The sequence below is a fragment of the Apteryx mantelli genome, chromosome 1 (assembly GCF_036417845.1).
Source record: "Apteryx mantelli isolate bAptMan1 chromosome 1, bAptMan1.hap1, whole genome shotgun sequence".
Lineage (NCBI taxonomy): Eukaryota > Metazoa > Chordata > Aves > Apterygiformes > Apterygidae > Apteryx > Apteryx mantelli.
Genome location: NC_089978.1, coordinates 70,373,844 through 70,389,139, shown reverse-complemented (window position 1 = coordinate 70,389,139; position 15,296 = coordinate 70,373,844). Strand labels below are relative to the sequence as shown.

General features: G+C 37.0%; 1 protein-coding gene across 1 annotated transcript in view; it reads right to left on the bottom strand.

Moving 5' to 3' along the window:
- The window catches only part of EIF5B (eukaryotic translation initiation factor 5B), a 38,176-nt gene that overhangs the window by 12,699 nt on the left and 10,181 nt on the right, over positions 1–15,296 (bottom strand). Inside the window, exons 2-12 of the mRNA XM_067294590.1 lie at positions 10,266–10,391; positions 10,096–10,180; positions 9,058–9,703; positions 8,363–8,583; positions 8,023–8,173; positions 6,446–6,541; positions 5,336–5,419; positions 3,705–3,794; positions 1,552–1,856; positions 859–966; positions 580–690 (exon numbers count right to left, since the gene is read on the bottom strand). Of these exons, the coding sequence (XP_067150691.1) occupies positions 580–690; positions 859–966; positions 1,552–1,856; positions 3,705–3,794; positions 5,336–5,419; positions 6,446–6,541; positions 8,023–8,173; positions 8,363–8,583; positions 9,058–9,703; positions 10,096–10,180; positions 10,266–10,391 (2,023 nt within the window). The remainder of the gene's footprint in view (positions 1–579; positions 691–858; positions 967–1,551; positions 1,857–3,704; positions 3,795–5,335; positions 5,420–6,445; positions 6,542–8,022; positions 8,174–8,362; positions 8,584–9,057; positions 9,704–10,095; positions 10,181–10,265; positions 10,392–15,296) is intronic.

The following is a 15,296-nucleotide window of genomic DNA, read 5'->3' as shown; positions in this document are numbered from 1 at the left end:
TCCTGTCCCTTGAAAATAACCATCACTGCTAAGGTTTTTGGTCAGTTGTTGCAAGTAGATACAGTATATAGTATCTAAAACAAGCAATACACAACAATTACTATTTCTGTATCACAATAAAATTCATCATCCTCAAATAGGCCCAATTTCAGTACACACAGTTAAAAGCTAAGATGTTTCTTTAAGAGAGGGAATTTTAATAGAATAAATACTCACTTACTAAGTTTCAAAAGTCTCAATTTACAACTAAAGCATTGAAAAATAAGCAGTCCATAAGTGCACTGTCCAGAATGGGGTAAACAGCATTTGTGTATTTTGCTGAAGAAACAGCAATGCATTAATTGAAACCAGCATCAGCCACATACTTTAATTAAAACCAAAAAGGAGAACCTCCCCTTTAGATAGGAGGGGAAAAAAGAGAGAGGAATTAAAAAACTAAAAGCCCACACCCACAAATTAAGTCCAATATTGAGATAAGGGAAAGACATCTACCTTTGCCAGCAAATCTTACAAGGCCGAAGTAGTAACTAGTTTATATTTTTAATTTTTTAAAACAGTATTTGAAGTGCTATAACTTACATTTTTCACCATCTTAGTTTGCTCATTAATAGCTTCAAGGGGAACATTAGTCGCACCAATCTGCTGAGTGATACCACCAGCTTCACTGTCCTGTACATGAGTATGGCGGAGCTAAAGACAACACAGAGAGCATAAAGAGCTGAACTCAAAGACAACAGGAATACTTGCATGTAAGAGACTATTTATTTATAGTCATGTCAGGGGACACTATTTTCAAGAAAAATTGCATAAGCATGGACAAAAAAAGATGCAAGGAGACTTCCACATTCTGCATCTTACCTTATCTAAAATTTTGGTCTTGCCTGTGTCTACATGCCCCAGGACACAGATAACTGGTGCTCTGAGCTTTTCAGTGTTCACATTCTTGCTATTTTCAGCTCGCCGCTTCTAGTAAAATAGATTTAAAAATTGGTAAATATAAACCAAATAAAAGCTCACCTCTTGACCTGATTATATATGCAGAACAGAGTTAATTTGGGGACTTAAATTTTCAAGGTAATTCAAGCAAAGGTAATTGGAAATCAACAAAAACCTCATAGCTAGCAGCTGAAAAGGGAACTTCTTTGTTACAACCTAGTAGGCTAAGTTATTATATCCACTAACAAGTAGTTTTAATGGCGCATTCTGAAACGGCATCTTGGGCCAGAAAAGAGAAAGTTAGCAACCACAAAAGAAATTGAACAATTTAGATAGGTATTTTTAAAATTAAAATATCTATAAAGGGTACAACTCTTTTGAGGAAATGACACTTAAGTACACATTCTTTGCAATCAAGTCCTCTAAAGTGAAATACTTTAGACTCAGAAAAAAAAAAGGGGGGTTAAATAAGGAAAAAGACCATCTTCTGGACCTGTCTAAATACTAGTCATGACACAGACACCATTTTGACAAAAGGCCTTTCTCTGAACTGAAGATTGAAAGTGTTTCTTATACAAGGCAAGAAAATTCCCCAAATAAGCTGATTCGTAATACCTCAATTCTCCGTTTAGCTTTGTCATAGGCGCGCTCTTCCTTAGTGCGGTCATCATCAGAGTCATACTCTGAATCGGAGCTGACCTCCTTGCTAGGTTTTTTCTCCATAGATTGTTTTCCAATAGCTTGGGAATCTGCCTCTCTCTCATCTGAAGTCTTTTCATCCTCATCATCACTCCCTTCACTTTCTCCATCTTCAAATTCTTCACTCTCCTCCTCTTCTTCCTCCTCATCCTCTTCCTCCTCATCCTCCTCCTCGTCCTCTTCATTTTGTTCTTTGACTTCAACGTGCACGGGTTTGCTCTCTAGCAAAGAAAATAAATAAAATCTAAAGTAAAAATACCTCTATTGAATTCAGACTTGTCAGGAGGGGGCAACAAAACAAAAAACCCAAGAGTCCACTACATAAGACTGAGGAATGAGATCAGGTTCCACTGAAGAAGTACTATGCAAGAGAATTTTTCAACTTTCTACATCAAGTTTGTCCTGTCTAGAGCTGCTGACTTAAGTGTTTAGAATCTGTGCAAGCAGAGCAAGTTTGGGGAAAGGAGGGAATAAGGATATGATTGGTCATTTTCAAATATCCAGAAAAATAAAATGATGTCCTTTAAAAGATGGTGCACTTTATTAAGGGATGAATTCACTAACACACTTAAGCATAGAAGCAACGCTCCAAATTCAGAGTATGGATTCAGTGAATTTCAGATCATGAAAGCACATTTAAAGACAAAAAGTAAGAATTCAAACTTCCGATTCTTACAGTCACTTCTACATCTTTAAGAGCCTCATCTTAAGGTTTTCTTGAACATTTTAGAGAAGATTTATATCTTCCAGAAGAATTATTCAGTAGACAAAAATAATTAATCAAAAAGTAATTTTCTTTCTTTGAAAGCTTCCCATTTCTTGTACTTGTGAAATCACAGAAACAACTTAATGAACACTCTTTGAAGCTATGCATTGCTCCTTACAGAGTTGTTAGGAGGCATGCTGCTCTTAGTTATCTTCCCTTGCTATACTGGAAGTCTGTCAGCTTAGTAATACACTAAGTCTAAATCCCAAGAAGGTTCTTTTTCTGGATTGCATTGGCAGACCATTCAAATCTGATCAGCCAGTGGCATGCGGGGGATGTGACATTTTCCCCAGGACAGTGGCAACAGACTAAAACAGACTTTCAAGAAGATGAGCAGTCCTTACTAGTCAAGGTAAAACCACCCAGCACCTCAGAAACACCCACCTGTGCTGAAATATAATGCAGACTGAGGGACATATATAGAATACCAAACATGAAAGCACAGGTGCTAAAAGTGTGGGGCTGAGCAAGTCAGAATACTTCAAAATTAGTTTTTGATCTTGAGAAATAATGAAGATAGATCATGGAAGGACTAAGTACAGTAACCGACTCCCCTTCAGGAAGATTAACAGCAGCACTGCTTACTCCACCACTAGAAGAACGTATCTGAGACGTCATCCCTACATGCTTGCCAAGCTCTAACTCTTCTGTATGCATTGCTGTTAGCTGGAGACAGAATATGGGCTTTAGCATGCCCAGTACAGCTGTTATGCTCAGGGACATGAACGTTCTGGTAATTTCTTCCTTTCTTCCTCCCTCCCTTCTAACAGAAGGGGATAAGATATCTAGAGCTTGCTGTAACATATGCATACTATCTTTCACACTGTCTCAGTCCCTCGCTTATTTTGGAACTTGTTTCAAAAGGTATTCTTCTAGAGGTCGCAAAATTTGTGTAGTAAAACTGTTAAGGCTTGGAAATGGTTACTGGAGAAATGCAGTACAGGGTAAAAGGTTTCCCTAAACTCCTAGAGATGGTTTAAGCACGTCTAGAGGGGAATTTTACTCCTGTAAAACAAAAAAACAACAACAACAAAATCCAAGTGACTTATTTTAGGCAATAAGTACACATATGAATGCTTCTGAAGAGTCCTCTTGATTCGTATCTAAATAGTTTCTGAAAGCTTTTCCTTTAGGGAGGCAAGGTGCTTATATCTATTGCCTATCACTCTTGCTTCATCATTCATGTAACTGAGCAAAGGGGGAAAATTATAACACAATATTGTTTTCTCCAGAAAAAAAAAAACTCAGCCCAAAAGAAACCTATTAATCAAAAAAGGCATCCACTTGGTATTTACATGCCCACCTTTCTCTCTGTCTTCATCACTAACCATAGCTTCCCAGTCATCCAAACCTGCATCTTCTGTTTCTTCTTCTTCCTCCTTTTCTTCTGAAACTGAAAAATCCAAAATAAAATTAAATAAATAAAAAAAGAACAGCCCAACAAACAAAGTTTAGATGCCCCTTCCTTTGACATACCCACAATTGCAACTTTTAAGCTTGCTCCTACCATAATTCTACAAATTATCTCCAATCTTCCTAAATAAAAAAAACTCCTGACAGCTAAGCAGGAAAAAAGTCAGCAGTCTTCACTAATGCTGCATACTTAAGAAATAATCTTCACTTCTCTCCACAAAGTCTTATAACTCTAGCACCTTTGCCTAGCAAAACTTATTTTTGGAAGACATAGCTAAACTACTATAGATCCAGTTCCTGTCTGCATAACTTATAAGCATCTGCTTAATAAATACCACATAAATCTCTACCAAAATCATGTGCCTTGAAAGGAGCTGCCCAGTTAACAGTTAGTCATGTGTAACAAACAAAGAAACAGTAAAAGAGTTTGGTTACAGGATTAAAGATACTTTACTGTTTTCCTACTAAATAAAAGTGTGCTGTTTTAAGACTGCAGGTGCCTTAACATAATTATACAACACCATGAATTCCAGAAGCATTAAAATATTCATTCCCTCAGAAACTCAGCCAGACATCTGAAGAGACTGCAGTTCTTAAGAGATGAGTGGAAAAAGTAAACTTTCAGTCCTCTCCAAAAGAGGCTTTAAACAATATATGTGGTGCAGTAGATGGAAAGTCATGAAATTGCAGCTATTTGAAACCAACAGAAGGAATAAATACCAGACTGCTAGAACATTAACTGAGAACTAGTGTTCTGCCAGAGAACCCTTCTCCTTCATGGCAATAGAACTGCTCCTTCAAAAGAGAAATCAAGCTAGAATTGGCATACATATTCAGCATATTTTCACAAAGCTGGAAGCTTTGTCAGTACTTGACTAGCTTAAGAACAAAGGTAAAAATTGAAATGGAGTCTGGTGGCTGAGGAAGCAGAAGTCCAGTAGGATGCTATTTTGCCAACACAAGTACTGCGTATAGACAATAACGAGAGCAAGTGTCACACACCAGGCTGAAAAGCCTTAGTTTCACAAGCCAATCAATATCCACTGCATTCGGCACTCGCGAAAACAAAACACTTGGAATCAAGAACACAATCACTGTGAAGACTGCAGTAATAATACCAAAAGGGGGCAGGGGGAATGTGCTGCCTCTCACAGCTGAGAAAACAGACTTCTAGAAAGCAAATGAGAAGTGAAGGGAGCTGATCATAAGGCACTGAATGCGCTTAAATGACATGATTGCCTGAGCTAATTGAAAACTAGAGCATACCCAGAATATGGGACCTTTACGATCTCACATTCCAAAGCTTCATGCTTTTTTATTGCATGCAACTCCATCAGTTCTTCGGGGGGGGGGGGGGGGGGAGGCAGGGGGAGGGGAAAAAAAAAAAGCAACTGCCTTGACAAAGGATGGCCACTCAGCCCCATTCAACCAGATACAGGCTGTCAAAGAAATACTTGCCATGCTGTACCACGACACAACAGCCTTATTACATGTTTTAAGTTTAACAACATTACTACTTACCTGGTTCTACTGGAAGAGGAGTCTCTTCTTTTACTGGTGTTTCTAGTTCTACAGCATCTTCAACTGGGGAAGTTACCTCAGTTTCTGAAATTGCAAAAAAGCAAATTAACAGCTACATTCCCTCAAAGTTGAAACCAACCTAGTTAGAAATTAAATATTAAGCTATATGTCTATTTTTAAGTTGTACTGTTATGAGAAAACTAACCAAACCTGCCAAAACTAAACAAACGCCCATTTACTGAGCTAAAACACAGTTAACTGCTTGGAAGGCCAAATATTTCTCAAATAACCACCACACTTTAAACAGATGTAGAGGATAATCAGTCAATTAATGGCTAAAAGATTACCATTACTTTTGAACACAAGATTCTGGGATTTCTTTAACAGCTAAACAAAAAATACTGATTCAAGTAATTTTTTTTAAAGCAATGAATAAAATATTGGAAAAAAAGCCACAATATCACCACAAGAAAACCATGAAGCACAAGAGTCAAAAGATTCTGGCACATTAAAACCATCCAATCTGTGTCTAACTAGTATGTTAAAATTTAAGTTTAGTTTTTTAGTTTTAAGTTTTAGCTTAAGTTTGGTGTTTTTTTTTTTTTTTTTTTTTTTTTTTTTTATTAATTAAAAAGTTACTTGTGGTCCTGGAAGCTGAAAACTATTATTTTTATGCACAAGAACACAAGCAAAACACCTCTCTCCAACTTAAATACTAAAACTGGCATCAATCCCCTTTCATCCTGGGGTGTCAGCTTAGACTTAATAACAAGTCATTGTTATTTACACTTTGTTGTATTTATTCTACTTAAGCATATAAAACATCCAACCTCACATTCTTAATATTGTGACATTCTATACAAAAGTTCTAAAGACAAACTAGATTAGAAAAAATATAATGGTCAAGTATATTGTAAAACAAAGGATTAAACAAGCAGTCTTCAAAACATCTCTGTGATCTTAATACATCAGCACTTGCATGGCGGGGGTGGGGAGACAAAGGAACTCAGGCACCCTGACATGCAATTAGTTTAGGATTAGTTGATTTATTCTACAAACATTTCCTGAACTGTGACTAATTTGTTAAGTATCACCATATGCAAACCACACCTTCTTTATTTTCCTGCTGCTGCTGTTTCTTTTTCTTTTTATCTTCATATATTGGCCTCTTCTTTGGCACAGAGTCTTTGGATGGCACTTCAACACCTGCAAAAATTAGGAAAAAATCCAGGTGATTACTTGCTAAACATAAGGTTTGGTTTAAACAAGACATTTTCCAGACTTGCAAGGTGAAAGAGTAGAAAGAAAGAGTGGAAAGTAGGTTCAATGCATTTTCTAGCTGACAAAAACCTGAGTCCAATTTTCAAAAGTTACAGAACTTGAGTGATGTTAAGTAGTTCAAGTTCTCTGAATGCTCTCACATAAAGAAGTCCTATCACTAAATGGAAAAAAGTCAGACCACAGAACTGCAGGTTTGAAAATTTCCATCATGTATTTAAATAGGCTTTCATGAACACACACACCCCTCAAGTTTACCAAGCATACGTCAATCGAAAATCTTCTATGCTAGAATACATTTTAAAACAGTCTGCCAATTGACCTAATTTCAGACAATTTGGAGCAGATAAGAGACATCTCTTCTTAAAAGTTTAGTTAGTAGATAACATTTTGCCTTTTGCTATAAATGCTGTATTTTTAAAACTACATGGACTTGTTTTAGGTACTAAAATAATGACAGTTTGAAGTCACCACCTTTATTTTCACCTCACCAGAAAAATATCGCTGCCAAACTGGAAGGGATTCAATTAAAAACAGAAGTTTGGTGCAACAACAAATCCATCATTTAATTACTCCAGTACTTTCTAAAACACTCAAAATTCCTTTAGGTAGTTTAATTTACTGAGATTTTGACAGAAATTGAGTTGTGGCAGCACAGAAATAGGATTCTAAACTGCAACAGCAATTGCAGAGAAATAAGAGCCTTAGTATAGTTCTTAGAGAGTTCCAAACACTGCACCAGCTACAGAAATTCCTTCTTTCTTTCCTCTGCCTTCAGCAAAATGAGACAGTGGTTCTCTCCAAATATAAAAATGAGGATATTCAACCTCTGGAATTCACTTCTTTCCTTAGCCGCATAGACAAGTTACCAGAAACTAATTAGGACATGGGCTTACAATGTATCAGATACAGGGCAGCATATGCATACATTTACTTCACTGCAAGGGAGAAGCAGTTATCTGACTGAAAAGCAGGACAGCTTCTGTACTCTTTTCCCAAAGCAAATGCAGGAAGATATGCAGCTCCTATGGACTAGCTAACTTGAGGCAAAACAATGATCTTGCTTAAGTGACCACATGAATTAATCCAAGAGGATCCAGATCACTGGCCTTTCCAGGTCAGCTGCACAGCTCATCTGCTCTTCCTGGCCTTTGGGACTGAGCAGTCAAGAGACTGGTTTAATTAACATCTTAAAACTGTAAGTGGAATATATTAACCAGTTGGATATTTAAGATGTAAAATGAAAATATACATACATTTAGAGCTACTAACAAAAAGAGGGCCACTCTGCCTTTCTTGACAGATTTACACATGGAGTTACTCAGTATTTGCCCTCCTACCCCCAGGTAGCAAAATCCAAATGTGAAGAGCAGTAAGGGGTACAAACCGTTGTTTACATTACTACTTACCCTGAGCTTGGAGGAGTTTAAGAGTAGCCTCTGCTCTGGCTCTGGCTTCTCGTTGAGCTTTTGTTAAAAGTTTTCCCTCCTTCTTCAAACGTTCTTTCCTCTCTTTTTCTTTCTGTTTCTTTCTTTCTTTCCTCTCTTGTTCTAATCTTTCCTGGAAAAAGGTTACCAAAGAAACCATGTAGAGATTTTAAACTGTGCTTTACACAATCAAAAACTGACAAGATTATATATTCTACTGATAAGAGACATATCAAGTAATAATCTTGCAACTGAGCCAGCAGAGGTGGAGGTTAAGATTACCATCTCCCTCCTTCTATCCTCAGAATAAGATATACGGTACCTCCTCTTTGCGTTTAGCTTCTAGTTCCTCCAGTCGTCTTATGCGTTCTTCTTCCTCTCTTTTTGCCCTTTCCTCCTCCTCTTTCATTTTAGCCAAGGCTTCTTGCATAGCTTTAACTGTGGCTTTACTAGGACCCTTTTTCTTCTCTTTTTCTCTTTCTTCTTTCTCACCTTTCTTTTTCTTCTTATCTTTTTTCTTTTTGTCCCCCTCATTGTCATCAGCTGCAGATGAAAGAGGCATATTCAAAGACACCAGAAATTTTAGAGACTCCAAATACAGTTAACGTTTCAAGTACTATATAAAATTCCAAATATAAGAAACTTTGACTAATACGTAAGCACTTCAGATGGAAAAAAATAAATCTGTCTCTCAAATTACAAGGACAGGGCCTGAAGTGTTCATGTAACAGGTGTCTAGGAATAACTGGGGAGTGAAAAAATTATGTTTGGATTACAGAACTATATGTTGTAATGAAAACTCACCATCTGGCTCTTCTCTCCCCACGTACCTGAACAAACTACAGGCCAAGAAAAATGGCCACATGTTAGTCAATGTAAAAAGGCAGAAGAGGTTATCAAACATCTAGTGTTCCTGACTTACAAGAAAGCAGCAAGTCAACCTCATTGCCTGCCAACTCTTTGGCCTCCTTATTAAAAAAAGTGTTTAAATTAAGGGTATTAAACTGTGTTACCAACCTTCTGTTGCTGCAGGAATCTCTCCCTTTTCCACAGGGGCAGAGGCTTCAGAGGAAGCCTTCTCTTCAGCTTTCCTTGGCGCTTCCTTCAGTTTTGCTGGTTCTTTACCAGCTTCTAATTCTTCCTTCTCTTTCTGTTTCCTCAGTTTGGCTTTTTCTTCCTCACGTTTCTTCCTTTCACGCTCCTTTTTTTCTGCCTTCTTCTGAGCCACTGTTTTTACTTTGAACGAAGGCTCTTCTTCCTCATCCCCACTTTCAGCAGCAGGAGTGGGCTTTGGTTTTTGGTTTTTCTTTTGTCCTTTTCTAGGTTGGGAGACCTCATCCGATTCATCACCACTCTCCCCTGTAGACACTGCCCCCACACGTTCTTTGCTTTTTTTAATGTTAGTTTCATCTTCTTCTGACAGGTCCTGCTTTTTATTTGACTTTTGAGTTCTCCCTTTGTTTTTCTTAAGCAGCATCTCATGATCATCATCATCACTGCCAGAAAGCATTTCTTGTTTTGCTTTCTGAGTTTTTTTAGATTTTGTATCTTTATCTTCCCCTTCCTCACTGTCATAGTCATTTTCAAGATTGTTTTTTTTACTCTTTCCTTTCCTTTTTCTGTCTTGTTTCAATAAGCTGATTTCTTCATTGTCATTTTCAGCCTGGTAATAAACAATTATATAATCAGTCATGAAGAACGATATGCAGTACGTTCTGAGACACAGCATCCAGATCTCAAGAAAATCTTCTCTTACTGAAGACAAAGTTTGAAAAGCAGTATACAGTTTTTCTACTAGTGTACTACAAAGCCCACAATTAAAATTTATTCTGTTTGGGATAATCATCTGCATGCAGACATGGCTTCTGGTAAAATCTTTCATAGCTGACATTTAGTATGAAAGCATGATCAAGTATAATTAAAGATAATATACAAACTGCTAAGTTTCACTTAGGTCCTCCAACTATACTGCAGCATAAGAACTTTTCTGGGACAGTTGTGAATGGTATTCCAACTATTTCTTACTACATAGCCCACCTCCCTCATATCGTTCACCTTTCCTGTAGAAGGTTCTCTGTCAGCTTTCTCCCCTTGTGTCTCTAGTGACAGTTCTTCCAGCTCCTTCAGGATATCATCTTCACTAAAATAAGAAAGAAGTTATGGGACTTAAGTAACTGAGTTTGTGTATAATGGAATAAAATAAGACCGATAGCAAAAATATTTACTCAAAATCCTGTTTTTTCTTCTCTTTTTTCTTTTTGCCTTTAGATTTCTGAGGCTCTTGCTCTTTTGCAGCTCCTGCACCTTCTATCTCAGCAGCAAGGGCATCAATATCAATATCATCTTTTGCACTAAAATGCAAGAGAGAAAGCAGGGTTATCAAGAGTTCAAGTTAGTTAAGTCACATAAGTAGAAGCCATCTGCATAAAACAAACAGAAGCTTCAAAATCTAAGATCAACCAGAGAACGTGAGCAATGCAAGGGCGAGAGAGATGTTTAACAAATCATTATGAACTGATATCTTATTCCTCCCAGTATGCAAAAAATATATATATATATATATTCACCCATGTTTTAAGGTTTCATCTCTCTTCAAGAAAATAACACATTCAGTTCTTACAGAACTAACTTATAGATTTTAGATGGGAGATTTGATAAAACTTTTTGGAAGAACATAATTACAACTTCAACATTTTCATTTGGCACCTCTGGAAGACAAATTGTTTAGCCATTCAAACCATAGGAAGCACCACTGATGGAAAAGCAATCTCCCCCCCAACTGAAAGTGTAAAAATGAAGCAGAAATAGAAGTAACATGGGAATTTAGTAGCCAACAAATTCTATTAAAAAGCATTTATCTGCTCCTTTAAACACTCTTTTGCATGAAACAAAAAAGGTACTGGATCTTGATTTTGTGGATAAGTAGAACATAACATAAGATAAGTGGAAGTTCTTCACAGTTTCCAACTCATGATAGCAGTTGCCCATGCTCTGCCACCAGACTGAAGAGTTTCGTCCTTATCCATCAGGAAAAGAAGTGAGACAGGAGAAAACACAGTACATCCCCTTCCCCAGACTCTAAAAACAGATCAGGAGAAATACTAACAAAGTTGCAAACATTTTCATCACTTCCTTAGCATCACTTCTCCTAGGCCTAAACAAACTCACAAGAAGTGTCACTAGGCATTTGACCCGTGTTTCCCTTCTCATCAGATCTCATTCTATCAAGTTTTTCTTTCAAAATTTTTTCCTTTCTCAGTACAATCTCTCATCTGCAACAAAGAAAAAGTGGCTCTTTTCTGCCCTTTATCAATAGCTGTTCAGCATTTTAAAAATGCATTTTTCCTTTACTTGTCCCCACAGGACTGAGCAAAGTGTCCATCCAGAACAGGTTTTTCCAAGCTATTGCACTCCCAATGCAATTGTATGAAAGGAGACTTACCTATTCCCTGCTGCACACTTGGAACTTCCATGCTTACATGCAACTTACTGCTCTATTGAATGAACAAGTATTAGCATGCTACTTGCCTCACAACTTGCAGTTTCAAAAAGCTTCACCAATATGTTATCAATATCTCAGCTTACTCCCTCTTAAACATGCAGGTGGAATACAGTTCTTCATTTCACAATTTCAGTCTACATTATTACCACCCGGTTATGACACAAGAGAAAGAAAAAAGTTGACCCACCAAATATCTGAAGCTATACCCAGAAAATAAGGGAAATACATTTCTCCAAATCCAAAATCTGCACGATACCAACAAATTTCTCAGTTACTAGAGCTTCACCCTTGCCAGTTTACAAATGCAGAAGTGATTAAAAATAAAAAAAATGCAGCATTTTATTCATTTTCAGAATCTTAAAAGGAATACCTAAGTCAAAGTTTCATTTCCCTTCGCAGAAGCTGAGGGCTCACAGAATCATTTTTAAAACCTCAAGTGAATGCTGACATTCACAAACCCATTTTATGCCAAAAATTGGGCATAAACAAGTCACCAAATAGTGACTGTGACAACAGTACAAGTATTGTTTAAAGATCAGGATTGATGCTTCATGTTTAAGATTTTAAATTTTATACAGATAGATCAACAAACCAAATAAAAAGCAACACAATGTAGCACCTCACTGTACAGCAGCTTTACTAGAGATACTGACCTTTAGTTTAAAAAATAAAAAATAAAAAATAAAAATAAAAACGCACACACTTGTGTGTCTTAAATATATCTAGTGGTACTGGCTATGCGCTGATATGATAAATAATACATGTCTCAAAGTGTAACTCTCACAAATCGTTAATGCAAGATTTTTTTAAACCAATTCCCCACCACCACCACGAAAAAAATAACTTTTTCGGGGGGCCATTTGCATCTTTAAAAAGTTGAGTTTTTCCGCAATTCAAGAGCCATTTCAAAAAGCAGTTTAACTGCTTGTGCACTAGGGGTAGCATAGACAACTGGAATATAAACCTCACTTATCCCTACACCTAGAAGTAAAGCCCTAATATCAGGCTGAGTACATTACATGTATGGCTACCTATAGGGCCTCACATTTCTTTCTGTACTAAGTGCAGCATACCAATTTCTTAAGCGCACTTGCTTACTTCCTTCTACTCTAGGAGCTAACAGAGGAGACTGAGCCAAAACCAAGCTTCACAGTTTGAAAACCCAAGATATATGCTCCACTACCACTATTGACACTGCTGTACTGCTCCCACTACTTTAGAATCTTAGCCATACCATTATATAGATGCTACAGAGGCAAGCCTTGAAACAGCTCCTATTTTAGATGGATATTCAAGGCTAACATCTTTTCACACTGTAACTTTACGGAAAGTATGTCCAAACATAAAACACATGGTTTTTATGCTACTAGCAAAGAGAACACTAGGCAGAACACAATGCTTACAGTACCTTCTATTTTCTAAGATACAATCTTTAAGGTAGGTTTGAGGAACTTTTTGTTCACTTATTTGTTTTTTAATGCACTCCTCATTTCAAGTGAGTGAGGAAGAAGAAAAGCTTCTTTGGGAAAAATATCTGCAATCAAACATTGAAAACATTAATTCATAGACATTAAGCTTCAACACCCACAGTTTAGGAATAAAGACTGTTCAGCTGTCATGATAGTGGCACAGATATAGTAAGAGATCTTTTCTAACCTTGGCTTCTGCTGCTTAACAACCAAAGGTTTCCAGCAAATCTACACTTTTCACATTTACTAAGAAGTGACACAGCAGGCTTTAAACCTTTGAGTCCAAATGAACCAAAATAAAGTTAAGGCCATATGCATTTATCAGCAATATAAAAGATTATGATTCTTCTTCAGAATTGTAAAGCGAGAATATCTTTGGAAAGCCAAGAAATTCAAATATTCACTTCCATTACTAAGAGCTTGTTTCCATACTGACTTTGAAATTCCTTAACTTTTAAAACTGTGGTTTAGGACTTTTAGCCAATTGAGTGTTCTCATAAAGATTTTTAAGTATATCCCACACTTACCAACCTAATTATTTCATGAGAACTCATAATTCTAATTCCAAATAATAACTCTAAGTTTCACTCTATTCTAACAATATTCCACTAGAATTTCATAATAAAACAGTAGAAAAGGAGATTGAGAAGGTGCTCTCCCTCTTTTCCTGGGAGATTTTTTTTATGTCAGAAGGAAACCACTGCATTTAAATACGTAACAGGAGAGCTTCTTTCCTACTGACACTGGTAAATGCACCTAGGAATCTTTATTTTTTTCCTGCAAACCTTTTTTAAGCAGTCATCAAATGCAAGTTTCAAAAACCCAAACTCTTGCAGAAACCTCCTCCTCAGTCCTCTAAAAGGTCTTGTCCATCCCCTCTGGCCCCTCCATTCAGCCTATGCAAGAGTCCTAAACCCAGTCCTAAGACTGTCTAACAGACGACCTGAAAGTATTATTATATACAAGTCTTTTTTTCAATTGTGTCCTCAAATCACTTTCTCAGGAAAACCTTCTATATAGACTTCACAGCCTAACTTACTTTGGCCATTTAAGCTCATAACATTTTTGACTCAAGGGAGGCCTGCTGGTGATTACATTTAGACACCGAGATTTCTCAGTGTTCTCCCAGCACAAGAGGCTCAGTGAAGCCTGGAAAGCGCAAAGCTGAATGCAGACAGCTACTGACTGCTGAGAAGGGGTCATTTGCCCGATTTTCCTCTGCCTCTGCTTCAGAAGTGAAGCCTGAGCCACCTTTCTTATTCATGCACTTTTGCCTCCAGCCTCTATTTTTGCTGCCAAATATGAAGAGAGTTCATTCATGCCCTCATTCTGATATTGCTAAAGCAGCATTTCAATGCAGTAAATTAGCGCAAGACTTCGGTTGGTAAGTAAAGTAAAAACACTTAAACAAGCAATTTTTAAAACATTAACTGGTTGCCAATATTCCTCCATGGACATCCATGCCTAATATGGGGCAAAACTATACACTGGCAGAAGATATAGTGGTCAGGCTAATTATAAAGGAGTTATCACTAATCTATAACAAGCATGCAGAGATCACCTTTTCAGACAAACAACTATTTTTTCTTTCAGAATGAAATCACTGCTCCCTGCTCCAAGCATGTTTTCTACACTCCTCCTATATAATTTCACTGCCTTTTGCCTTAATCCTATTTTAAACGGTAATCTAAAACTTCAAAATATTTCAAAGAACTTTAAGAGTAGTGTACAGAAACATTCACATACTCTATACTGAAAAATATTGATCTAAAAAGGACATAAAGAAAAAAAACTCTACTAGATGTTTTTTTTGTTTTTGTTTTTAAGTTGGTGTTGCCCAAAAGCATTCCAGCACAACTTGTTTGCATAGCCTATTGAAAGCCTGCATTACATAGGGAACAAGCAAGCCAATTGTTAATAGATTCTTGGATATTCAATGGGCTACTAGTCAAACAGTGTTGTAGTCCACTGCTTTATACCACCACCCTGTACCAAACCAGGGCCAAATATACTTTAAAATTCCCAATTATGTATTTGGGATGGTCTAAGAAAGGAGTGGACAACAAAGGAAACTCAGCAACATTCCTCATGGAATCAAAGCCCCAAATCAGGCTAATGACAGAAAGTCACACTCCAAAAACTAATCTAAAAGTTGCATGTTAAACCAAAACACTGACAAATAAAACTACATTCCCATATTCAGACTATAAGAGAAAGTATGAAACATTTTCAGTGTGAAGACTAAAACAGCATTAGGAAATAAATGAAAAATCTGTCACCCACCT